The sequence below is a fragment of the Ambystoma mexicanum genome, chromosome 10 (genome assembly GCF_040938575.1).
Source record: "Ambystoma mexicanum isolate Mex_15411 chromosome 10, UKY_AmexF1_1, whole genome shotgun sequence".
Lineage (NCBI taxonomy): Eukaryota > Metazoa > Chordata > Amphibia > Caudata > Ambystomatidae > Ambystoma > Ambystoma mexicanum.
Window position 1 is genome coordinate 1,496,151,660 of NC_090932.1, and position 26,614 is coordinate 1,496,178,273.

The following is a 26,614-nucleotide window of genomic DNA, read 5'->3' on the forward strand; positions in this document are numbered from 1 at the left end:
ATTTCTGTGCTTCTGGCAGCTCTGAAGCCTGACTGATGGTCAGGGAAACAACCAACAGATTAACAGATTAAGTGTGAAGATTAAGCTGGGAGATGGCTAGCTTTTCCAGGAGTTTACCCAGAAAAGGAGTGATAGAGTTTGGGCGATAGTTAGCTGGGCAGGAGGGGTTGGCTGTGGGTTTGTTAAGAAGAGGGTATACAAGGGAGCGCTTAATGGGGGAAAGGATGGCACCAGTGGCGAAAGAGTCAAGAGGCAGAAGTCATCCATAGCAGGGGCCAAGGTGTCAATGTGGTCCTTAATGTTTTTGGAGAAAAAAGGGTGAACCTGTTTTGACGAGACTTTCATACATCAGACTTGTCTAGAGACCTTGTCTGGCGAGAACAGGGGAAAGGCAGAGAATGAGGGAGGAGAGGTGACCGAAGAAGGGCCAGAGGAAGAGCAGGGAGTAGAGTGGGCGGGGGAGAGGAAGAGAGGGAGGACAGGATCGCTTGTGGTTTAGAGATGAAATGAGAAGCCAGGGCTGTGCAGAGAGCCTCAGAGGGGATACGAGAGGTAGAGACTGCAGCAGGATTGGCCAGTTCCTTGCAGATTTTAAAGAGTTCCTGGTCCGTTGTTAGATGCTGCAGAGACGCGGACTTGCATGCGGGCTCTCTTCTTGGTGCGGACAGAGAGCCGGTATTGCCTTTGGAGCAGGCGGCAGGCCAGTTTATCAGAGGATATACCAAAAGCACGCCATGTCCTCTCAGCCACCCTGCACTTGCGTTTAAAGGTGGCATGGTCCAAGTCATACCAGGAGTTGCACTTGGCTTTGGGCTTCAGGCGGATCCTCATGACAGGTGCAAGAACATCGACCGCATCGGATATAGTAGAATGGAGCATGGAGAGGGCTGTGTCAGGGTTTGAGTCAGCCTAAGGGTGGGTCGGGGAGAAAGTGGTGGCGAAAGCCTCAACTGACGCACGCTAATTGGGTTGGATAACCGAGATGGTTGATGGCAGTTCTGGAGTTGGCTTGGCCTGAGAGGTGTACAGAGTGAGCTGGGAGGAAAGGAGAAAATTATCACTCGAGGAGAGAGGGGTGATGAGAGGGATAGATAGGGGAAGGTCTGTAGAGATCAGAACATCAAGAGTGTGCCCTGCAGAGTAAGTCGGGCCAGAGGGGAGGATAGATAGAGAGTGAGAGAGAGTCACAGAGGTCGCGAAAGAGTCCGGAGGAAGGACAGGAAGCATCCAGGTGGATGTTAAAAGGAGGAGTTGAGTGGTCGAGACAGGAGGAAAGAGGTGAGGTCTGCCCACTCAAGAGAGGAAGGAGGAGATCTGACCAGGTGGCCGATATATGGTAGCCACAGTTAGGGAATGGCTAGTAGAGAGAGAGAGAGAGAGAGAGAGAGAGAGAGAGAGAGAGCGCCTGCCGATGAGGCATTTGAAAGAGGAGTAGGCCTGCGTAGGAATGACCGAAGCGCACTTGGGGAAGATCAGGGCTACACCCCCTCCGGAAGGGTTGGACCTTGACTCAGAGAGGATCTTGTAGCCGTCAGGGAGGAGAGTGTCAAAGCTTGTGACAGAGCTGGCCGTGAACCATGTCTTGGTGTCAAGTTCTTCAAGGAGGTGGCAGATGTCAGAGGAGTGTTTTACAGCTGAGCGAGATTTGAGAGTGGAAATATGGAGAAGGCTGCCATCCTTGAAAGACTTCTGGGGAGGGGTACAAATCGGAGGTACGCCCTGCAGAGGTTTAGAAGAAGCCCGATGGGGTGGGGGGGCAGAATAGGAGGGAGGAGAGGGCAAGGTAGCCAAAGAGGAGACAGTAGGGGGAGGCAAGAAAGCCATGGAGGGAAGAGAGTGGACAACAGGAGAAGGAAGGAAATTGATGAGGCGTGGGAAGCATCTATCAAAGATGTGAAGATTGGTGTGAGGGCCTTGGACGAAGACAGCACCATTCTGGTAAACATTTATGATGACCTTGGAGGAGTCGAAGGAGTCCAGGAGGGCCTCCCACCTGGTGCCACCATTAATGGGAGAAGAAGGGAGAGGAGAAAGCACAGAGACCATATGAAGAGTCCATAGGTCTGACGAGGGAACGACAAAGAGGATGTCGGTGAGGGTTTGCCTAGAGGATGCACTGGTATAGTTGTCAGCAATAGGGAGGCCTGGGTTGGAGACCAGGATGTCCTTTATAAACCTCTTCCTACCAGATTTAGTGAGCAGAGCAGGATCGTCGATAGAGAAACAGTTAGAAAAGATAGGAGAGACAGAGAGCACCATAGAGTAGGTGGGGAGAGGAGAGGAGAGGAGAGAAGAGAAAGGGGGGAAGGGGCAGGGAGAAAACTAGGAAAGAACGCAGGGAGGGGTGCAAGCGGACAAGACAGCACTACTTTCACACTGTAGTTTAACAACTTATACAGCAAACCTAGGTCTAAGAGTGCTGTATAGTGGGAGAAAGGCCTAGCTTTCACAATGTAATTTAAATACTTTCACAAAACAGTTAAAATACTGCAGATGGCACAGTTATTCTAGTGTAGGTGAGGTTGCTATGCGGCAGGGTTTCCAGGGTAGAGTGAAGGCTCTATTCCTGACCAATGACAAGAGATGCCCCGAAGGAGCCTGTGCACATCTACACGAGCTCTGACGACTACTTGCCATCTTAAGGAAAGGGGAGATAGAGCCAGTAGTCCCCCAGCACCTCAGTGGCTCTGGAGTTTACCCCGGATACTTTCTGGTACAGAAGAAGTCAGGAGGGTGGCAGCCGATCCTGGATTTAAGCCGTCTCAACAAGTACTTGAAGTCCCAGACGTTCCAGATGCTCATGTTGCAGCACAGGCTCGGCCAGTTGGAGGAAGGAGATTCCTGGCAACGCTGGATCTGGAAGCCGCTTACTTTCACATCCCCATCTACTGAAAGCATCAGAGGTTCCTGCGGTTCCTGGTCCGCAAATCAGTTCAAGGCACGCTGCCCTTCGGCCTGAAATCAGCCCTAAGGGTGTTCACAAAGTGCTTGGCTCAGGTGGCGACGCATCTTTGTTTCAAAGGCTTCCACATCTACCCTTATATGAAAGATTGGCTCATCCTGTTAGGCAGAAACCTGTGCAGTTCCTTTAGGGACCACTGCAAGAAGTTTAGGACTACAGGTGTTGGCAGCAAACCCAATTGGTAGCAGTCTGTACCACCCAGATTTACCTGGTAGCTGTGGCTGAGCAGTCAGACTTCTCTCAAGAAGAGTTAGGCAGTATATAGAGTATACACATTAGGTACAAAAATACAGTAGTACAAGCAAACACTGACCAGAGCTTTGGTATAAAAGTATATAATTATTTATTTAAAAACACACTTGTAAAAAATACACTGGCACTAATATGTCGAGCAAGTTCAAACACAGTCATTAGAAATATATACACCTCCCTGATTAATTATTCGACAAGTCTTAGGAAAAGAACACCACTTATTATCAAATACAGAGGTGAGCGCTTAACCAAGATGGCACTCCAATAATTATTTAAAAAGGGAGGGAAAAGACAGAATTAGAAAAGCACACAATACCAACACTTAAAAGAACTACAGCAAGTCAAGAAAGGCAAAGTCTACTGTAGAGCAAGAAAGTTCATAGGCCAGGCCCACTCTTGGAGAGAGCAAGGTGGAATGAGCCCAAGATCACACAGTTGAATTACACTTTAAAAGTCTTTGCAGATAGTTCAAAAGGAGTTGGATCAGTTCAGAAAAGTTAGCTCATAGGTCCCAGGTCACCCCAGGATAGAGAGTCAAGGATTTACGGGACACCTTGAACAGTCCGTTGCAAGGGAGACCAGGCGGGACACAGTACCTGAAATGGTGAGAAAGCTCCAGCGAGGGCAGTTGTTCCTGGCAGCGGGTGCAAGTCGGTGCTTCGTCCAGGGGAAGAGAGGATCTCGACATGGAGGAAAGCTAGAGGTCGTTGCACTGCCAGGGAAGAAACCAGCCGCAGAGTTTCTCGGTTAAAAGGTACGACCCTTTTATTCGTGGTAGTGGTGAAGCGTGGCTATCCGGCCGCCAGGGTGCTTGGCACGGGCGATTCGACCACGAGACGATCCAGGAAGGCGAAAAGAGGGCGAACTGGTTAACCCCACCAGTTCAAAGGAATGAAGACTCTCCAGGATGAAGATCTTCTCTGTCGTCGGGAAGTGGTGAGGCGGTTCAGCAGGGCTCCACCGGTGGTGTCGTCATTGCAGCTCGGCTCAGCTTCTCCCTCTTCGTATTCTTTAAGTCCTGTGGCAACTTCTGAAGTTCCAGTCCCCAAAGCCCTGCTTTTATGCAGAAAACCCCCATTCACCACTCCCAGCTGTCACTCAAACATGCTAAGTGGTGAGCCGGGCGGCTCACCACTGGGCCAATCACACAAGAGTGCGACTTGAGTTACTGAGGCAACTCAGTCCAGGGTGCCTATTCCCCCCCTCCCACACATCCTGTAGACCCAGACAGAGTGACACCACTTTTGGAGGCTTCTGTGCAGAAGCCCGCCAAAAGTGGAACAAAGGGCTCGACTTGGGTTGGAGTTACAGAGGCGAACACAAACACCATTTTAAAACCGAGTCCTGGCAAAAAGACCCAACCGGGGAATAAATATTAAATAAATAACCCGGCGGTATCTTTAACATTGCACCAAAAAAGTGGTGCGTTTAAAATGAATGGGAAAATCCCATAGGAAATATTCTGTTGGAATATTTTGCGTGGTAACCACTGCCACCAGCCAGAAACTCGACGAGGGGGCACTACACAGCACCCCCTCGAAAAAAAAACCCAGGGGCAATCTAATTACCCCTACCAGTACTTCCTCAATATGATGGTTTGTACTGGTTCTGTTCACAATTTAAGACTAGTAAAGTCAATGGTGACTTTACATGCCCTGGGAGACAGTAGACAGTCCCGGGGTATTGAGTCTATGTTTGGGGGTCACTATGACACCCCTGTGTTACTGCACTGAGGGTGCTGTGTAACACACTTACCAAAAACACATGAAACCCTATGGAGTAAAAGACCCCATAGCCCATAAAACACATTACAAAGTCAAAGGACATTCTCAAATCATGCCTAAGAGTGGGAGAAAAAGAGTCTCACTCTTAGCAGGAGAAAAAAAAATAAACCCCAAAAATCCAGCAAATCTCCTGGGGGACTCACTAGGTTTGGGAAATTAGCCTATACAGAGAATTCTCCCCAACACATCTGCTCCCACACACTGTCAAACTGGCAAAACTGGCACACAGCAGAGACCATTTGCCTGCTGACGGAGCTCGGATTATCCAAAGTTCTGTGTGGAGCTATTGCTGAATGCTCTGCTCCTATGCACCAGTCTCAACATAGTCGCTTGCCTGACTACCCCCTCTGTGGAGAAGGTGTTGGTTATCCTGGGGAAGGTGCAACGCCTGTCATCGGCACAATCCGCAACAGTGCAAGCCACCAAGTTGCTGTTGGGCACATCCACCTCGCCTTTTTTTGCAGGCTGTAGATGAGGCCTCTGCAGGAGTTTCTGGGCACACAGTGGCTGCAGGTCTCAGGCACTTGGATAGACAAGATCGTCCTCAACCAGGAGTTCCGACAAGCTCAAGGATGGTGGGGAGTACCCCCACATCTCACGCAATGAGCTCCTGTTCAGATTTTACGTACCAGCAAACCGTCACCACAGTTGCCTCCCTGGAGGGTTGCGGGGCCCGCACTGCACAGTTGCATGCAACAGGTCTTTGGCTTCCAGCAGAAAAGGACCTTGACATCAACGTCCTGTCGTCTTCTGGGCCCTCAAATCATTCCTGTTGTTGCTGAAAGGGAAGGTGGTGAGCTTCTTTACAGACACCACCACCACCATGTTCTACATCCGGAAACAGGGTGAAATGCGCTCTCCCTCGAAGCCCACACTCTGTGGCACTTGGCCATTCTTCAGGACATGTTCCTCGTCGTATTTCACCAGGCACCAAGAACACCATTGCAGACTCACTCAGCAGGGAGCTGCGTTCTTGCCACAAATGGGAACTTCGTAGGGATAAAGTGTCTCTTCTGTTCTGTGTGGTCAACCCTGAATGACCTCTACGTGACAGGGGGCATCTCCAAGTGCCAGTTGTTCATCAGCAGGTTCCCTCAGCCGAGTAGCCTAGGGGGGTGCCTTCTTGTTCCTGTTGGAGGGACTCTTCCTTCTCGCTTTTCCTCCGATATTGCTCCTGCTACGAGTGATTATTAGGGAGAATTCTCTTATAAGGCTAATTTCCCATACCTAGTGAGTCCCCCAGCAGCTTTGCTGGATTTTTGGGGTTTGTTTTTTTCTCCTGCTAAGAGGGAGACTCTTTTCCTCCCACTCTTAGGCATGATTTGAGGTATGTCTTTGACTTTATATGTGCTTATGGGCTATGGGGCTTCTTTCTCCATAGGGTATCATCTGTATTTTTGTGTATGTGTTACACAGCACCCTCAGATGTGACCCCCAAACATAGACTCCATACCCTGGGACTGCCTACTGTCTCTCAGGGCATGTAAAGTCACCATTGACTTTACTAGTCCTAAATTGTGAACAGAACCAGTACAGACCATCATATTGTGGAAGGACTGGAAGGGGTTAATTCGATTGCCCCTAGGTCTGTTTCCAAGGGGGCACTGTCCAGTCCCTCCTTGTCGAGTTTCTGGCTGGTGGCAGTGGTTACCACGCAAAATATTCCACCGGAATATTTCCTATGGGATTTTCCCATTGATTTTAAACGCACCACTTTTTGGTGCAATGTTAAAGATACCACCTGTTTATTTATTTAATATTAAATCAACGGTTGGGTCTTTTTTGCCAGAACACTTTTCTAAAATGGCGTATGTGTCCGTCTCTGTAACTCTAACCAAGGTTGAGTCCTTTGTTCCACTTTTTGTCAGGCTTCTCCACAGAAGCCCTCCAAATGGTGCCACTCTGTCTGGGTTCCAGAGGATGTGTGGGGAGGGGAATTGGCACCCTGGACTGCGTTGCCTTAGCAACTCAAGTCACACTCTATTCTGATTGGCCCAGTGGTGAGCCGCCTGGCTCACCACTTAGCATGTGTGAGTGACAGCTAGGCTGTTGAATGGGGGTTTTTCTGTATAAAAGTAGGGCTTTTGGGAATGGAACTTCAGAAGTCGCCACAGGACCTAAGAATCCGAAGAGGGAAGAAGCTGAGCCATCTGCAACGACGACACCACCGGTGGAGCCCTGCTGCAACAAACTTACCACTTTCCCAACGACAAGAGAAGTTCTTCTGCTGGACAAGTCTTCTTCCTCTGAGCTGGTGGGACCAACCAGTTCACCCCTTTCGCCTTCCAAAGTCGTCTCTTGGTCGTATCGCCCGTGCCAAGCACCCCAGCGGCCGGATAGCCAAGCTTCACCACTTTGACCGCGAATAAAAGGAACGCACCTTTTACCGACAAACTCTGCGGCTGGTTTCATCCCTGTGCAGTGCAACGATCCACGTTTCCTCCTCGATGAGATCCTCTCTTCCCCTGGTCGAAACAACAAACTGCAACCACTGCCAGGAACAACTGCCACCGCTGGAGCTTCCTCTCTCTTTAAGGTACTGTGTCATGCCTGGCCTCCCTTTCTTCGGTTTGCCCAAGGTGACCCTTAAATCCTTGGCTTTCCAACTGGGGTGGCCCCAGACCTTCTAACATTAACTTCTTGAACCACGCCAACCTCTTTTGAAGATTCTGCAAAGACGTTTAGTGCATTTTCAACCGTGTGATCCTAGGCACATTTCGCTTTGCTCCATTTAAAGTGGGCCTGGCCTATGAACTTTGGCTCTACAGTGTATACTGCCTTTATTCCCTTCCTGAGAACTCCTAAAAGTGTTGGGACTTGTTTTATTTCTATGCTCTGCCTTTTTCTCTCCCTTTAACCTAACTATTGGAGTGCCATTTAGGTTACGTGCTCACATCTGTTTTAACAAATCGTGGTGTTTTAACTCTGACTTGTCTAATAGTTATAAAGGGAGGTGTGTATACTTTACCTGACTGTGTTTTAACTTGCTTTTGATTTGGAGTGCTGGTATATTGCCTAAAGTGTGTTTTAAATAAATAATTATATACTTTTTATACAAAGCTCTGGTCAGTGTTTGTTTGCTCTACTGTGTGTTTAGCCCTATTGTGTATGCTCTATATACTGCCCTACTCTTCTTGAGAGAAGTCTGACTGCTCAGCCACAGCTACCACGTAAATCTGGGGGACGCAGACGGCTACCAATTGGGTTTACTGCTTACTCCTGTTGTCTTAATCTTTTTGCAGTGTTCCCTAAGGGAACTGCACATGATTCTGCCTAACAGTGATCAGCACATTCAGGCAGTGTCAATTCAGGATGTTACTCGTAGCTCCGGCATGGCCTTGTCAGATCTGGTACCTGACTCGCTTTGTCAGTGGCTCTGTCCATCTGGCTGCCTCCACTTCCCGATCTTCTCGCCAGAGAAGACGGGGCGATGCTGTATTACGACCCAGCATCGTTGAGCCACACAAACTGACTCCTGCAGCCCTGGAGTTTGAGCATTATTCCCCATCGCTGGAAAGTAAGATGACCCTAGCCAAAGCCAGAGCTTCCTCTATATTGACGTGCAGCGGCCATTAAATGGAATAGCTTCAAAGTATGGTGCAAGGCACAGAAGATTACGCCTCTGTCGGTCACAGCTCATTAGCTCCTTCCATATCTGCGTCCCTGGCCAAGGCTGGCCTGGCTCACGCCTCTATCAAGGTGCACCTGGTTGCCATTTCCCGTTACACCAGTACGCCTGGTAAGCCATCCCTGTAGTCTTGCAGGCTTGTCAAGGAGTTCCTCAAAGGCCTCTTCAGCACTTTTCCACCAGTGAAGGCTTCTGCTCCAGCTTGAGAGCTTAACGTGGTCTTGACTAAGCTCATGGGGCCCCCATTTGAACCAATGCATCAGGCCCCACTGAAGTATCTCTCGTAGAAGACGGCTTTCCTGGTGGCGATCCCTTCTGCGAGTTAGGCTGGGGAGATCCAGGTCCTCTCTTGAAATCAGGGTGGTGCTGCAGACCCACCACACCTTCATGCCAAACCTTCCACACCAGCGCAAACGATGTAGCATTCGCTGGAAGTTGCTCGTGCCTTGAAGTTTTTTGTGGCATGCACAAGGTAAGTTTCAGAAGACATCTGGACTCTTTGTGATTTTCCGACCTGTGTATCACAGGAAGGTCCTGTCTAAGGCTTCCATTTGCAGGTGGCTCTACGGCTGTATCATGCACTGTCATTGTCTGGCCAACCAACCTCTTCAATGCCGGTTGAGAGCCAACTCCCCCAGAGCCATTGCCGTGACAGTAGTGTTTCTCTCTGATGTTCCACATCTCGACATCTGCAGGGCTGCTATATGGAGGTCCACCCAAACCTTCACGAGATTCTACTGCGTCACCTGTTTGTTCGAGGGGAGTCTGTTACAGGGTTAAGTCTATTGCTTCTGTTGAGCCTTGCCAACTCCCATAGTTATGTATATGTACTGCTGTATAATCGTATTCATGAGCGTGTGAATCCATGCAAGACCCCATGAGGGAGAAGAAACAAGTTAGTTACCTGTATCTTTTGTTCTCCAGCATGGGTTCACATGCAAACCCTCCCTTCTTTCCCCTCTATGGCTCTTGGTCCATACTGCCACTTTTTGTGCGCTACCAAATTTAAAGATGTCCACCATGGGTGAAGTTTAGGAGGAAGAGTGTCATTGACTGGGGGCTGTATGACCCAATGGACAATGATTGGCTATAAAGGAGACAATCCGTGTTCAGTCTAAAACGAAGCTGCTTTCTTTTTACCCAGGATTCCCAGCCTGATGACTGGGAATATTCATGAGCATGTGAATCTATGCAAGACCCATGCTGGAGATCAAGAGTTGCAGGTAAGTAACTTGTTCCTCATTTCTTATTGGTGCTCTGTTAATCCTCTTAATTTCTATTCTGTTAGATTGCTCACCCCTAAGGTGATTTTCCTGGTTGCCATTACTTCTGCAAGTCGGATGAGTGAGCACCAGGTATTGTCTAGTATTTCCAATGAGAAGATGTTGAGAGTGAGACCCTCCTTTCTTCCAAAGCTGGTCTTGGATTTCCATCTCTATAAGAAGATCTTCCAGCACGTTTTCCTCCACCTCACCCTTCCAAGACCGAGGAGTAATTGCATCGCCTGGATCCGGTACAGGCCCTTAGGTTCTACGTCTCTTGTACTAAAGAGGCAAGGAAAGATGACCATCTTTTCATTGGCCACGTTGGTGCTCGTGCTGGCCGGGCTTTGACCAAGCAAACCCTGTCGATATGGATTATTCTCTGCATCTCAGAATACTAGATCTGGCTGGTAAGGATGTATCCGAGGACCTGGGAGTTCATTCTACTAGGGGAGTGACTGCCACCTGTGCACTGTAGAGGGGATTCCTAGTCCTGGATATTTGCAAGGCGGCAATGTGGGCATACTTGCACACGTTTGCTAAGCATTACTTCTTGGATTCCCTTGCGGGCCAGGATGCCAGTTTTGGTAGGGCAGTCCTCCAGAGTTTGCTGGGTTAAGTGCTGGTCTTGCTTACTCCCTCCTCCAGGTTTACGTACTGCTTTGGGAGTCTATCATAGATGAGGAATACGTGGGAGTAAAGAATCAATTAGAAGAACAAATTACTTACCTCTCTGTAATGTTCTGATCGATGTTCTTTCCACGGATTCCTCATCACCCTCCCTACCTGCCCCTCTTTACAGGGGGCTAGTACACCATCAGTTCTAAAATCCCTCATCTTCAGAGTGCTAGGGAAAAAGAGTGGTAATGATGTCACGGGGTGCGGTGCCGCTGAAGATACAGACCCCAACGTCCTGTCTGGTGCCGGACGTGTAGATGCTTTGGACAGAGCCGCGTTGAGCCCCCTGGTGGACTGAAAGGTTTCCAGATGAACGGTGCGCTGGGATAGGGATATCATAAATGAGTAATCAGTGGGAGGACCAGCCATCAGAAAGAACATTACCGAGAGGTAAGTGATTTGTTCTTTAGATCCTCACAAAAAAAGGAACAAGTGTAGATGTTTCCAAATGTCCTTTTCTCTTATGAGTACCGGTTGCCTTGGCTGTTTAGCACGGTGGAGGGTAAATGCTGGGGAACTGAAGTAAGGGGGCCTAGTTCCTGCTGCATGTATCGATGCATTTGATGTCCAGAGTAGAGCATGAAAGTCGAGGAAGGGGCAGTCCAGCCACACTGCACCCCCAGTCGAGTTTTTCTGAGAGCAGCTGTGCTGCACTATTGTCCATCCAGAAGAGGACTATATCAGAGGAGAATCCATAGATATTCGCAACTAATTTCTCACTTTTAAAATCATGTTTTTCATTTTTTTTAATGTTTTGACACGCGTTTTAAGATGATATGAAGTGTAGGTTACTGTAATGGTGCCTGGCCACCTGAAGTGCGGTTTCAGGTTATTGAAAACTGTCTTTAATGATAAATGCAACAAAATGATAAATGCACATCTGTACTTTGGTTCCATACGATTTCGACACAGTAATTTACAAAGTGATCATTTACTTTGCCGAAATTACCTTGCTATTTTTTTTTTTTTACTGGGGTACCAGTCATACCCGCCCTTGCCTACAACCTACCCTTTGCATCCCTCACCCTGCTATACCCAATATTCCCCAGCACACAAACATCCTTTATTACTGCTAGGATGGAATTTCTGTGAAGTAAATTAACACTTTGTGATTAACTTTGCCAAAACAACTGTATATGTGTACTTTTATTGTTATAACTGAATAAATAGATCTTAATTGTTTTATGCCTGCCAACCTTTTGTCCTTTGTCTACTTGCAGGTATTACCTCAAGTGCTGTATTTTTCTGGCAGAATTTGAAATGTTGAATATACCATATACCTTAGAATCATTTCACAACAGCCCAAAAGAGGGAGTGATCAAGGGATTATGGAAAAACCATAGCCATGAACCACGGGTGAGCATTTTTTATATGTTTATTTGCAGCAACTGTTCTCTTAAAAGCCTTTCCAGGTTGACAGCCTATACTGGTATCTACACAAAGTTTAATGACTAGTTGTAATGTATTTCTTCCTCCCACAGATTCCTCATCTCAAACGGCTCTTCTCCCGCATTATGTGTCAAACTGTTTTCTGCCTCCGGGGAACAGTGCAGTTCCGCCTAGTTCCATTTTGTGCCCAGATGTCGAAAGATAAGCTGGGGCCAGTGCATATGGTGTTGCTTCACACATTGACCTTAAATTCTTTTTCCATGGACTCAGTAGGCTTCTGTGATGCTAATTTGCTTGCTGTGACAAGTCCCTGAAGCCAAGCTTGGACTGCGGGTGATAAATATCTGTGTTGGATCCTGTGATGAATCTGAGGCGATCATCCCAAAAACCCTGACCTGGTCCCCTTCTTTGGTGGCCATGGAAAGGCACCCCTTGGGGTGGGAACCCTCCGAACAATTTCCCTAATAACCATACAGTCTTAATGGCCTACTGTAAAATGTATGATTCTGATTGTAAAACAAATAAGAACATTAAGGACTGTTCTTAGTGCTGAAACGAGGAAGAGGGATCCAGGGTTACCAAACTGTAATGAGCAGTCTAATTGTTGTAATGACCCACACCTGAGCAGGACCTTTAAACATTTAAAGGCTTTTCAGGTGTGGGCAAAGCAGGAGCAACAGGAAGAAGCAGAAGTTGGAGTCGCCGCTGTGCTGACAGTGGTACACCGTGCAGAGAACGTGGCGTAGGTCTGGCTTCCTGTTACATGCAGAGGACGTGCAGCGGGAAGCGGTATTGAGACCAGCAGCCCCAAAGGGGGGAGCAACTCTCTATGTCCTGCAATCCGCTCTGGTGGAAGCTTTTCACCGGTGAGCAAACGGGGCTGGACAAGCTCCATTGACGATCAGCGTGAGCAGCAGCAAGCTGACGGGAGCTGTCAAACGCTGCAGGAGTCCTCTACGAATGAAGAAGCAGCACAAGCGTGTCAGAAGGAGAGACCAGGACATACCAGTGAGTTGGCTGATGCTGGTGACCCCGAGGCGCCCTGCAGGAGGCTACTGTGTAATTTTGAATACCAAACATTTTAATTTAAGCAAACTGGGCGCATCTCCCCTATTAAGAGATGTTGAATAGGGGAATATTGTCAACTGTATTGCCAAAGCCAAAAAGGGAAGTATCCAGTAAGGGAATATTGTAACCCGCATTGCCAAAGCCAAAGAGGGGCAATAGTAAATTCAAGGGAACACAGCTTTCTTGAAGGGGAATATCCAATAAGTGGACATTATAACCTGCATTGCCAAAGATCAAAGGGTGTCGAGCGTGACAAGTCAATTTGAATGTAACAGTCCCAGAACAAATACCTCGACAGAGGACTTTGTAAACCTCATTACCAACAGCCAAAATGTTGTGCAAATAGAAATCGTAGACTGCAGGAGAAAAGCCCTCATTGTAAAGAGGATAAAGGGAGAGATAACTGTAACCTCCATTGCCTATGGCAAACAGATCAATGTTAGAATGATTGTCCTTTTGTGCAGTATACTTGTGGATGAATAGAAAAAAAGGCAGAAGCCGGGGGAGTAACCAAACTAGGGTGTGCTTAGTCTTCAATGGTAAGTCAATGTTCTACCGCAGCAGAAGCAACATACGAGGTGCCCCTAGGCCTCCAAGCATAAGTAACATTAACAAGAAAGTGTATGTTGCAAAACAGCGCAGTAGACTCATAAGACAAAAGTACAATTAAGAGGGATCAACAAATTTCCCAATCTATTAAAAGTCCAATAATAGGCAGAATGTTAAAGTAGTGTTTAATTGTCGTTCACAGCCGACACGTGTTTCGACCATTCAGTCGTTTTCAAGGCAATTGTTCAAAAATAGCGTTCCCAATATTCTTGTAAAACTTCCCATATTCGGGAATTAATACGCAAAGACCAATCGGTTGAAGGGTCCATATTCAAGGTGGATAGTTATCCAACAGTTATGAGAGCATCCTAAGAGGACATTACTGGATGATATCTTGCTCGTGACTCGTAAAATACTGTGTGCAAATCTCTTCCAAAAGTGCCAGGTTCTGATACCCAAAAGTACAATCTGGATGGGCTAGATCCCGTGTTCTTGACCGGTAGCGCTACCGGTTGGAATACTAGGGGATTTTCCCATTTACTTATCACTAACACATCTGTATTAAATGATTGCGATAAAGTCTTACTTCAAGAAACTTGGATGCTGTCAACGCCAATATGGGAAAATCACCAAGTTAAAGTTGTGGCAGCTTGTAAAAAGCAGCTTGAGGACGCCCGGTTGCCTGGTTACTAGTTGCTGTCCGCAACGACGCTCAACTTTCTTTAGAATCTTGGACGTCTCCTGATCCAGGCATCCAAGTTACTAAATTAACCACTTTAAACAAAAATCATCCTCTTTACCCTTCAGCTGTCATAATAAATATATATTTTACGGGTGTTGCTGAGGTGAGTGAAGGACTGTTTTGAGACCCTCCTGGGCCTCCTTGGCTTTTTTTTTGTTGCCTTTGATTCTAGCACTCTCAGCGGTGTTGTGTTAACCCTGCTCCTCCCATGCCGGCATCCACTTCCCTGCTTCCTGATCCCTCCCGCCTCCCATCCCGCATCTTCCCCTGATTGGATAAGCTGTCTGTTTTCCCTGTCTCTCCCAGGGTAGCCCTCTGCCCGGCAGCCCCTGCGGCTAAGGGCATCCAAGGCAAAGGACATCTCCTTCAGAGGCGGCTCCAGCAAGTGTCAGCAGGTGTCTGCAGGGGATGCCACGCAGGTGACGCCAGTTGCTAGTCATCTTCCAGGTTAGGCCCGCAGGGTTCCCTGCCTACCCCCCTGTCCACCTAGAAGACTCTCAAGCTTAGGTGTGTTTTTCCTCCTGTTTTAAAATTTGCATGGTATCAGTACTTAAAATTGCTCCCGTTTTAAAATTTGCATTGTATCAGTATTTAAAATTGCTCCTATTTTAAAATGTGCATTGTATCAGTATTTAAAATTAAATTGCATTGTGAAAACTAGGCTTTTATCTATCTTTTCAGGAATTTCAAACTTTGGTGGGTTTTCCTCCTGTTTTAACATTTGCATTGTATCAGTATTTAAAATTGCTCCTGTTTTTAAAATTTGCATTGTGATTGTTCCTTAATTCTGAGTGTCATCTTCTTGTCCAATTGCTCAACCGTCTCGCTTCTCGCTGCCTCGTCTCATCTGCTTGCACCCTACCCTGTGTCCTTCCCTAGTGTTCTCCCTTCCCTCTCCCTTCCCCCTCACTCCTTGCCCCTTGTACCCTATGGTGCTCTCTGTCTCTATTTTTTTAACTGCTTCCCTATCGACTATCCTGCTCTCCTCACTAAATCTGCTAGGAAGAAGTTTAAAAAGGACATCCTGGTCTCCAACCCAGGCCTCCCTATCGCTGACAACTATACCAGTGCCTCCTCCAGGCAAACCCTCACCGACATCCTCTTTTTCTTTCCCTCGCCAGACCTATGGACTCTTCATATGGTTTTTGTGCTTTCTCTTCTTCTCCCATTAATGATGGCACCAGGTGGTATGCCCTCCTGGCCTCCTCCCACTCCTCTAAGGTCATCATTAATGTTTGTGAATGGCACCATCCTCGTCCAAGGCCCTCAGGCCAACCTTCTCCTCTTCGATAGACTCTTCCTGCGCCTTTTCAATTTCTTTTCTTCTCCTGCTCCACCCCACCCCCCACCTCCAAGGCTTCCTCGCCACCCTTTACTGCCTCCTCCTCGGCTACCTTGCCCTCTGCTTCACTCTCTGCCCCCCCTCGGGCTCCTTCTTCACCACCGCAGGGTGTACCTCGGACTTGTACCCCTCCCCGGAAGTCCATCAAGGACGGCAACCTTCTCCATATTGCCACTCTCAACTCTTGCTCAGCTGTCAAACACTCCTTCGACATCTGCCGCCTTCTGAAGGAACTTGATCTCTATGTCCTCAGTCTCACTGAGACATGGTTCATGGCCAGCTCTGTCACAAGCTTTGATACTCTCCTCCCTGATGGCTACAAGATCCTCTCTGCCCCCATATCCAACCGTGCTGGATGGGGTGTAGCCTTGATCTTCCCTGAGTCGATTCCTGCCTCTGTCATTTCTACGCAGGCCTACTCTTCTTTGGAATGCCTCATCTGCAGGCTCTGTTTGTCCCCTAGCCATTCCCTCACTGTTCCTACCATATATCGGCCACCTGGTCAGATCTCCTCCTTCCTCTGAGTGAGCGGACCTCTCCTCTTCCCTCCTGGTCTCGACTACTCAACTCTTCCTTCTTGGAGACTTCAACATCCACCTGGATGTCTCCTGTCCTCCCTCTGGACTCTTTTGCGACCTCTGCGACTCTCTCTCACTCTCTCTTCTCCCCTCTGGCCCGACTCACTCTGCAGGGCACACCCTGGATATTCTGATCTCCTCAGATCTTCCCCTTTCTGTCCCTCCCACCACTCCTCTCTCCTGGAGTGATCACTTTCTCCTTTCCTCCCATCTCACCCTCTCTACCCCCCAGGCCAAGCCACTTTCATCATTGCCACCCACCTTCTCGGTCATCCGACCCATAAATCGTGTGTCAGGTGAGGCTTTCGCTGCCACTTTCTCACCACCCCCTCCCTGTTTGGTTGACTCTCAACCTTACACAGCCCTTTCCATGCTCCACTCTGCTATATCTGATACTCTTGATATTCTTGCCCCTGTCATGAGAATCAGCCTGAAGCCCAAAGACAAGTGCAACTCCTGGTACGACTCAAACTGGCCTGCCGCCTGCTCCAAAGGCAATACTGGCTCTCTGTCCTCACCAAGAAGAGAGCTCATATCCAAGTCTGCGAAATCTAACAACTCGGCTGAACTCTTTAAAATCTGCAAGGAACTGGCCAGCCCTGCTGCAGTCTCTACCTCTCCTGTCCCTTCCCAGGCCCTCTGCACAGCACTAGCTTCTCACTGCATCTCTAAAACTCAGAACATCCTGTCCTCACTCTTTTCCTCTCCCCTCCCTCCCTCTACTCCCTGGACTCCTCAGGCCCTTCTGCAGCCACCTCTCCTCCCACCTTCTCTGCCTTTCCCCTGTTTTCCGCAGATGAAGTTTCTAGACAAGTCCGATCTATGAAAGTCTCGTCAAAACAGGTATACCCCTGTTCCTCCAGAACCATCAAGGATCACATAGACTCACTGGCTCCTGCCCTGGCTCACTTCTGCAACCACTCCTTCACCACTGGAGTCTTCCTATCCCCATTGAAGCATGCCCTTCTGCACCCTCTTCTTAAGAAATCCTCGTCCGACCACTCCTGCCCAGCTAACTATCACCCAATCTCCATCACTCCCTTCCTTGGCAAACTCCTGGAAAAGCTGGCCATCTCCCAGCTTAATCTCCACACTGAATCTGTTGGTTGGCTTCATGACCATCAGTCTGGCTTCAGAGCTGCCAGAAACATGGAAACTTCTCTCCTGAACATCCATGAACACCTGCTCTCCAACCTCGATTCTAACCCCCCTGTCCTCATCTTGCTTGATCTTTCTTCTGCCTTTGACATGGTCAACCATGCCACCCTGCTCAAATGTCTCCGTGATAACCTGGCTATCACTGGTCAGGCCCTGGCGTGGCTGACTTCTTTACTCTCTGACCGACCCTCCCAGGTCCAACCTGGGTCCTTTTTCTCTGCTATCTTTTTCTCTAAATGTGGTGTCCCCAGGGGTCTAACCTCTCTCCCTGGCTATTCAACCAATACTTCACACTTTTTGCCCACCGTATTGCTGTCCTCTGCCCCATCTTTCAGTGCTATGCAAACGACAACTCAGCTCATTTTCAGGCTACTTTCGGCCACCTCGTCTCCGTCTCTCATCACTGACTGTCTGCTATCCAGGAATGTTGTGCCGCCAACGACCTCTGCCTTAATGCCAGTAAGACTGAGATTCTCCTCATCTGGACCCCCACTTCCTCTTTTCCTGTCACTCTCTGGCTGGCCTCTCTTGGCCCTCTTCCTGCTCCCACCTGTGAGGCTAAAAACCTCTGGGTCATCTTCGACTCCACACTCTTCTTCTCTCCTGACATCTGACGTCTCTAAGGAGTCACACTACCAGCTGCACCTCCTCAGATGGATTCTTCCTTTCTTCTCCTTCCACAAAAAAGCTCACTGCCTCCAGACCTCTGGTTCTCTCTGGGCTGGACTATTGCAACAGCCTCTTTCCAAATCTGCCTGCCTCTGCTCTCCACCCTCTGCAACTCATCCAGAACAGGACTGCAAGACTTGTCCTTGGCCTCAAGCCCAGGGATCGTATCTCTGCATTGGCTCCCAGTGGCTGCGAGGATTAAGTTCAAAACCCTCTGCATTGTCCACAAGGCCTTTTGGGGACTGGGGCCGCAATACCTTCAACTCTCGGTTCCTAAATATCTTCCTTCTCGAGCCCTTCGCTCATCCGCCTCCAACTCCCTCGGGGTCAGTCGCTTCTCCAAGCAACGAGTTGGTGGTAGATCTTTCTTCGTCTGGTGCCTCCCTCTGGAATAGCCTCCCAGCCTGCCTGAAACTTGAGGAGAACCATCTCCGGTTCTGTAAGCACCTCAAAACCCTTCTCTTTGCTTCTGCTTTTTCTCCTTCTCTCCCCTGCTGACCACCTGGCTGAAACGGAAACTGTACCGGTTACCTAGTCACCCTCTGATCCCAGGCCGAGGTCCCTCCCCCGCCAGTCTCACACACCTGCACTGCCTGCCTGGCAACCTCCGCACTTGAGGAGTGTTTCTGTATCCCAACAGTCCCACTACCAGCACTTACACCTGATTTCTGCACTTACTTTTGCACTGCCACTTGATGGCCGTTACTTATTGTTGTTGTTCTACTCCCATGTACTGCACTCTCCCTTCTCCCTCCCCCTGCACTTTCCCCTTGCCCCATCCCAGGCACTTGCACAATCTGAATGACACTTGGCCTAGTAGGATCGTTGTCTGTCTTCCCTTCGTTCCCCCTCCCTTTCCTCGTCGCGCCTTGAAACACTTGTGTATAGGCGTGTTACAAATGCCATATCATATCAGATAACCCTCTTTCCCCCTCTGCCGCACAGTTTATTGATAAAATCGAAGCTACTTTGAACAAAATTCTATTAGAAGCCAATGTTACAACTACAATAATAGCAGGTGACTTTAATTTAAATTGCCTCACAGTTAATAACACATCTTCTGATTCGAGAGCATGTAGGTGGTTAAATCGAATGAAATCAAGACAATTCATGTTAAATAGTTCTACTCCTGAAGACTCACCTCCAAAGCCCACATGGTCCAGGAATTTGAGTGTTTCTGTCCTGGACTATGTGTTTATTTAATCAGATTCGAATAAAGTAGTAGCTTAATTTCAAATTATCTCTTCCTCGGCTAGCAACCATAACATTCTTAAGATGTGTTGGATTCCTCATACTCAACTAAACCGACAAATGTATGATTATCAAGTTCAACTAAATAACGCTAGTAATCGCCTTAAATGGTCTCCTAGGCAAATTTCCAACTTGCACCAGAGGCTTCTGCAAGGCGATACTAATGCTCAAACGATTCTGCACATTTTTTATAATGAGTGCATCATGATAATTAAGCAAACGACTTTTCCCCATAGTCGCCCTGTCTATACCCACACATATCCTAGAATAACAGCTATTACCAATCTAAAGTTAGAACTAAAGAAAGCTTTAAAAACTGCTTTTGCAAAATCATCTTTAGCGTCAAGGACTCTTCTGAAAACTAGACATAAATAGAATTAAGCAAGCTCTATTATTTTATAAACAAATTAAAGCTGAAGAAATGCAAAAGTTCTTACATCCAGATCTTCAGGTAAGATATGGAAAGTTATTAATAACACTCCATTTAATGCTCGTAGATCGATTTTGATAAACACAATCTCTGAGTCCACCTGGATTAGGTTCCATCAAAACCTTCTCTGTTCTCCTAATATACAGACGAGCATTCATTTTCCAACCAAACCTGATTTAACCCAGTTAAAATTTGACTTTTTAGACATTGTCCTAATAAAAATGTAGTTCCTCCAGAGCCCCAGGCCCTGACAACTTAACAAACGCAATACTCAAATCAAACCCTGAGGCCTGGGCTGCTCTCCTTGAAACTGTTTTCACAAGAGTAATAAACATGACCCACATTGCACCATCTTGGAGAGAGGCTATTCTTATCCCCATTTTCAAAAAAGGAGACAGATCTAAACCCGACAACTAAAGACCAAAAGCGCTTCTAGATGCTCCTGGCAAAATGTTTGCTAGATTAGTAGTTCGAGATTTCACAAAGTGGCTTATTGATAACCAATTAATGGACAAACACCAATCAGGTTTTGTCGGGTATTGGCACAGCACTACATCTTTTAATACTTTCTACTATAAAACTTCAAGCCATCCAAACAAAGCAACCTGTCTTCCTTGCTCTAATTGATTTTAAGCAAGCGTTTGACTCGGTCCTGCGCCAGATTTTATGGTCAAAACTTTTAAATATAAATTGCCCTTTATATATCAGGTTTTTAATCTTTCAATTTTATTCTAACACATCTATTAAAATCAAATTGACAACAAATGGTCTTTTATCTCAGGGGATCGAAACAAACGCCGGCCTAAATCAAAGATGCCCATTTGCTTCCATTCTTTAGAATTTTTTTAGTAATGATATTCACCTTTGTTTTAACTCTGTACAATAATTTCTGCCAAAGTTGTGTTCTTGTGATATCTCGTATTTAATATATGCAGACGACTTAGTGCTGCTAGATAGGACTCTGATCGGTTTACAGAGGAAGCTCTCAGCCCTGTCAGTCTATGCACAACAGAATCACTTGGTTATCAACACATCAAAATCCAACATTCTGATCTTCCATCATCAACGCCAGAAATCAAGATCTAAATTCAATTGGAAACTTGACAAATGCTCATTACTTCAGATCTATGAATATTAATATTCTGATCAACCATATTAAGGGGAGATTGCTACTTGAATGAGGCTGCTAGCAATTCAAGGAAAGGCCTTACAAGTAGCCTATGGAAAATTCTCCTTTTTACCGGCTCGTATATTTTATATACAAAAAGTAATTCCCATAATCACTTATGGAAGTCAAACCAAAACATTTCCAAAGCCATTTAGATGCGACATCTTGAAGGGCATATATTGGAAGCATATTCTGCTGGTTCCTTTGAGCATGTCAATTGCTCTTATAAGATTTGAACTTGGTTTAACATCTCTAATACCACAGTTTCTTGGTCAATGTTATCGACTTACAGGAAATGCCCCCTCTCTTCCTCCACTTCAGCTGACCTATTTTCCACTCTTAAAAAAGCTCTACCGGCTCCTGGCTTTATGCCACTACAGGAATGGAAGCAGTCCTGCTGAGAAATATTCGAGGAGGCTGATATTGCTGAATGTATCCTACTTGTGACCCCTGATATAGCTAAAATCAAGCTGTGGAGATCTGACTGGATCAGCACTTCTGATAAAATCTGAATCTATAAAGCGGTTAAAGAGAGCTCTTTTCAAATTAGAGCCCTAAATGAATCTCCTCAGTATCTTATTAAGTTTCCTGATCCCAGATTCGCTGATGCATTCCTATGTTTCTGGCTAAATCTACTGCCTACAAATGATAAAATTGCAATGTACAACAACTCTATTAAATCATCCAGTATGTGTAGAAATTCAAAATTTTCAAGACAGCTTGTGAAATGGCCTGTGCTAGCTGACATGAGGACTCGTTGCTTGTATAAACATTTTTGCCACTTAACTTTATTAACCCTAGATGAACTTTGGACGGCGCTATTTAATGCTACTAAAATATCCCTCATTATTGATGTAATTCAATTCTTTACGTAACTGAATTTACTCCCAACGTTTGAACTTGGCACATCAACCGATTAATGTGAAATTTAACATTGCTTTGACAAATTAACTGTTGCATATACGGATTTGATATTATTAATTTAAAGCTATGTGTACGCATGTTTATCGAGGCTGCAAGTTTTAATCTTTTTCAAGGTGTATTGATTTTAATATCTGGTTTTGAAATACTAGAATTGCATCACATATTTTCTTACTGTAAGGCCAAGATATGTATCATTTTAAGTTCATTGTATATACTTTGTCAAACCATTTACAAACGTTCAGAGAAAGTTTTTGTAGTTTTATAAATTGAAAAAGGTGATATGTCAACTAAACCAATTTTATCTGAATAAAAAATGTATATACTTTTGACTTATGAATCTACTGCGCTGTTTTGCAACATACACTTTCTTGTTAATGTTACTTGTGGATGAAGCTGTACGCCAATTGTGTTGAAAGTCAAAATAATAAACCAAGAAGCAGTTGTCGATTCAACTTTCCCCATTGTGGATTTAAGTGTGGAAAGTTTAGAACAAACCTTACCACAGAGTGCAAGTTGTAGTAGTAGTGGTTTTATCCTAGCAGGTGAATAAACCATGAAAGGGACACATAGCGGTTCGTCCTGGCAGGTGAGTGGTCCAGGAAGACGATAACTTCTAGTACTGTGAATGGGATCTGTGTGATTTATCCGCAACTACATTTCCCGCGATGGAAATTACTGCATTTAAAAGGTCAGTATTTTTTTTTTGTTCTTTCTCGTGTCAGCTGCAGGGGTGTCCCCCGCAATTCCCACTCACTATGAGGGGCGTGTTGCGGGGGACATCCTCGCAGCCGTTTTTTTAAATTACCGACCCTACCAAACATACATACCACTAAAGGTTTGAACTTTTAGTAGTTAGAACTTTTAGTGGTATGCTTTTTAGGTCTTTTGGTGGGGTCGGTAATTTTAACTCAGTAATTTCGTCATATACCCTGTGAATGTGGTATAAGGTTGTGGTGGAAAAGTGGCAATTCCACTACAGTGTTTTTATGAACTGTTGTATAACCATGCTAAAATGTTGTTTATGAAGGAGAAATATGATGTTATGTTATCTTACTTGGCATTTATATACCGCTCTATATATCATTGGTAAGACCTCAAAGCGCTGGTAGGTTGAACAACCTCGGGAACCGCATTTCAGGTCAGTAGAGAGAGATGGTGTCCTGGAGTGCGTGGGTGCACTAGTTATGTGTGCAGCTGATGTAATTGGCGGATGGTAGCTGCATGCTAGCATTAGGTGTTGTATTGGAGACATTATTTGGATGTGTTTGCAGTCTGGTGGGTGGACATCCAGACTGGGTTTGGCTGTGTTAGGCCTGAAGGATGCTAATGTGAGCAACTAGGCTGGAATGTCATGGGATCGCTGTGTTTTATTAGGGTGATGAGGTGTTCATGGGGTAGTGTTCGTATGCGAACAGCTAGGTCAAATTTATCAGGGGTATAGCTTTGTTCTAGTTTTGTGATGGTGTATAGTAGAGAGTAGGCGTAGTGATATGATATGATCTGATGGTTCATCATTAAAGCGCCTGAGACCAGGCACGTGAACAGGATGGTAGGGAACATATCGACTCACGGACACATACTGGCAGTGGGTTGGTCTTACGGTGACAGGAGGGGCATACATATATAGCAACAGCATGGGGGACAAGAAAGCAGAGTACACAGTGACACATGGGCACGGTGGGCACACATGGCAACAAGAGGGTTGGGTAATACATTGGGATACATAGCGACATCACAGGAACAGGATGACAGAGAGCATGATGACACACGGACACACAGTGACAGGGGGCTGGGCTTACAGCGATAGGATGGGACATAGGGATATATAACAACCGCATGAGCACAAAAAAAAGGGTACACAGAGATACGTGCACAGTGGGCACACACGGGAATTAGAGGGTAGGGTAATTCCATCCATCCATTCCATCACTGCATCCATCCATTTCTACTATTTCTTCATGCATTCATTCCATCAGCCATCTGTTCCATCAATGCATCATGCATCAATCAATTTCCTCAATTTCTTCATCCATTCATTCAATGTATCCGTTCCGTCAGTGCATCCATCCGTTTCTTCCATTTCTTCATCTATTCATTCTATCCATTTGTTCCATCCATCCGATGTCTTCCATTACTTCCATCAACTCCATCACTTCCATTCTATCCATTCCGTCCATCCATTCCATCAGTTCCGTCCATTCCATCTATCAATTCCATATACATATATTCCATCCATCAATTCTATATACATATGTTCCATTCATTCTGCATGCATCCATGCCATCCATTCCATCCATTAATTCCACATGCGTCCATCCATTCCATTCATTCCTTCCATACCGTCTATCCATCCATCCATTCCATCAATCAAATCCATCCACTCCATCCATCCATTCCATCCTATTTTTCCATTCTATCTATTTCATCCATTCCATCTGTTTAATCCATTCCACCCATTCCTTACATCCTTTCCATCCATCCATTTGATCCATTCCATCCATCCATTTTTGTCGATCTATTCCATCCATTCCGTCCAATCCATTTGTTCTATCCATCCATCAATTCCATATATATATATATATATATATATATATATATATATATATATATATATATATATATATATATATATATATATATATAATCCATTTCATCTGTTCCATCCATTTCATCCATCAATTCCATAAACATATATTCCATCCATTCCATATACATACCTTCCATTCATTCCACATGCGCTTATCCATTCCCTTAATTCCATCTTTTCCATCCATCCATTCCGTCTATACATTCCATCCATCCATCATATTGATTTAATCCATTCTATCTATTTCATCCATTTCATATACATACCTTCCATTCATTCCACAAGCATCCATGCCATACATTCATCCATTCATTCCACATGCGTCCATCCATTCCTTCCCTTCCATTCATTCTATCCATCTACTCCATCCATCCATCCATTCTATCCATCCATCCATCCATCCATCCATTCTATCCTGTGGGTAGGATTTAGAGATCATTGTTCAGTGTTCATATATGGTTGTCTATAGCCGAATCAGTGGGCATATTTATTGAGGACATGGTTGAGAGTCCCATTGTGTATTTAGTCATTGGGTTGTTGGGAGTTCAGATGCATCTTTAAGGTTGTTGTTGGTGGTATGGCAAGAGCCATGTTTTTAGTAGTTTGTGGAATGGCATACAGTCGTGGGTGTGTCGGATTTGTGGTGGAAGCGAGTTCAATAGAGTCGGGCCAATGCTGAGAAAGAGGATCCTCCAATCCTGACAGAGTTGGTGGTTGGGATCACTAAAAGGAGGGCAGAGCTAGATCTTTGGCTGCGGGGTGTGATGTAAGGTTTTAACTTAACTTGCAGGTATAGTGGGCCGGTCTTGTGCACTGCATGATGACTGATGCACAGGGTCTTGAAAGTTGCCCTTCGCCCGACTGGGAGCCAGTGGAGGGTTCTGAAAGCTGGAGAGGCGTGGTCTCTTGGATGCAGGGCGAGAAGCAGTTTAGCAGCAGCATTTTGCGCTCTTTGGAGTTTAGTAAGGTGGTATGCCGGGACTCCTAGGTAAAGGGAGTTGGCATAGTCCAGTCTCGACATTACAATAGACATAACAGCAGCAAGTTTGGTTGGAAAGGAGAGGTAGGGAAAAATGATTGTAGTGACAACATTTAGATACGTTGTTGACCTGTCGGGAGAGGATTAGGCTAGAGTCCATAGTGCCTCTAAAGTTTTTTACTGTGACGGAGAGGGTGGGGGGGTGGCCCATGGATGGAGGCCAAGGAAGTGGACGAGGTGGAAGCTCAGTGTTGCCACACGCCATGATTTCGGTTTTAGTGGGGTTTAAGAGGAGGTGGTTTATAGTCATACAATGGTCGATATCTAGGAGGCAGGCTGTGAGGAGTTGGAGTCTGAGTTGTGGATTTTAAGGATGATTTGGGTATCGTTGGCGTAGTTGTAGCACAAGATATTGTGCAGGTGGATGATTGCAGGAAGGGTGGACACAAAGAGGTTGAATAGGAGAGTAGACAGACATGCGCCTTATGGTACTCAGTATTAACTGAGCGAGCAGCTTGAGACCAAGGGGGGGGAAGAGAAGGGTTATTTGTTTCCTGTTGTTGAGGAAGGAGGCGATCCATTTGAGAGAGGTTCCACGGATTCCAAGAGAGTGGAGATGGTCAAGGAGGAATGAGTGGTTAATCGTGTCGAAGGCTGCAGACAGGTTGAGGAGAATTAGTGCAGCGCATTTTGCAGTGATCTTAAGATCGTCCCATATTGAGGCCAGAGTAGTTTTGTGTTCCATGTCGCGGTCTGAAGCATGATTGGGCGGGGTTGAGGAAGTTGTTTGATTCGGCAAAGGCATTTAGTTGGGAGTATGCTGTTCTGTCAATGAGTTTTGCAAGGAATCTTGTGTTCGAGATAGGTCTGTAGTTTTTGGGGTCAAGGGATGTTTTTTTTTTTTTTAAGAGGTTTGACATGTGCAATTTTGAAGGCATCGGGAAAGATTCCAAAGCTGAGGGAGTCATTTAGTATGGTTCTTGCATGCCCTCCTGCGCAGGTGGATGAGAATAATTCATTGAGGACTGAGGTGGGCAGGGGTCTAGGGAGGAATCAGAAGGTTTGCTAGCAGATAGGTAAAGATATTCTTCTCTGGGGAGCGGTTTGAAGGAGTCAAAGGTGGGTAAGGAGGGGGTTGAAGGCGGCGGTTGTTGGAGTGGTCGGTATTTTTGGGGTCGTTTGGGAAGCGGTGCAAGTAGGACGGGAGTTTGACA

General features: G+C 46.2%; 1 protein-coding gene across 2 annotated transcripts in view; it reads left to right on the forward strand.

Moving 5' to 3' along the window:
* Window positions 1–26,614, forward strand: part of KNTC1 (kinetochore associated 1) — a 2,501,313-nt gene that overhangs the window by 2,151,607 nt on the left and 323,092 nt on the right. For both annotated transcript variants that reach the window (XM_069619627.1, XM_069619628.1), the window contains exon 56: window positions 11,787–11,922. In XM_069619627.1, coding sequence (XP_069475728.1) covers window positions 11,787–11,922 — 136 coding nt within the window. The remainder of the gene's footprint in view (window positions 1–11,786; window positions 11,923–26,614) is intronic.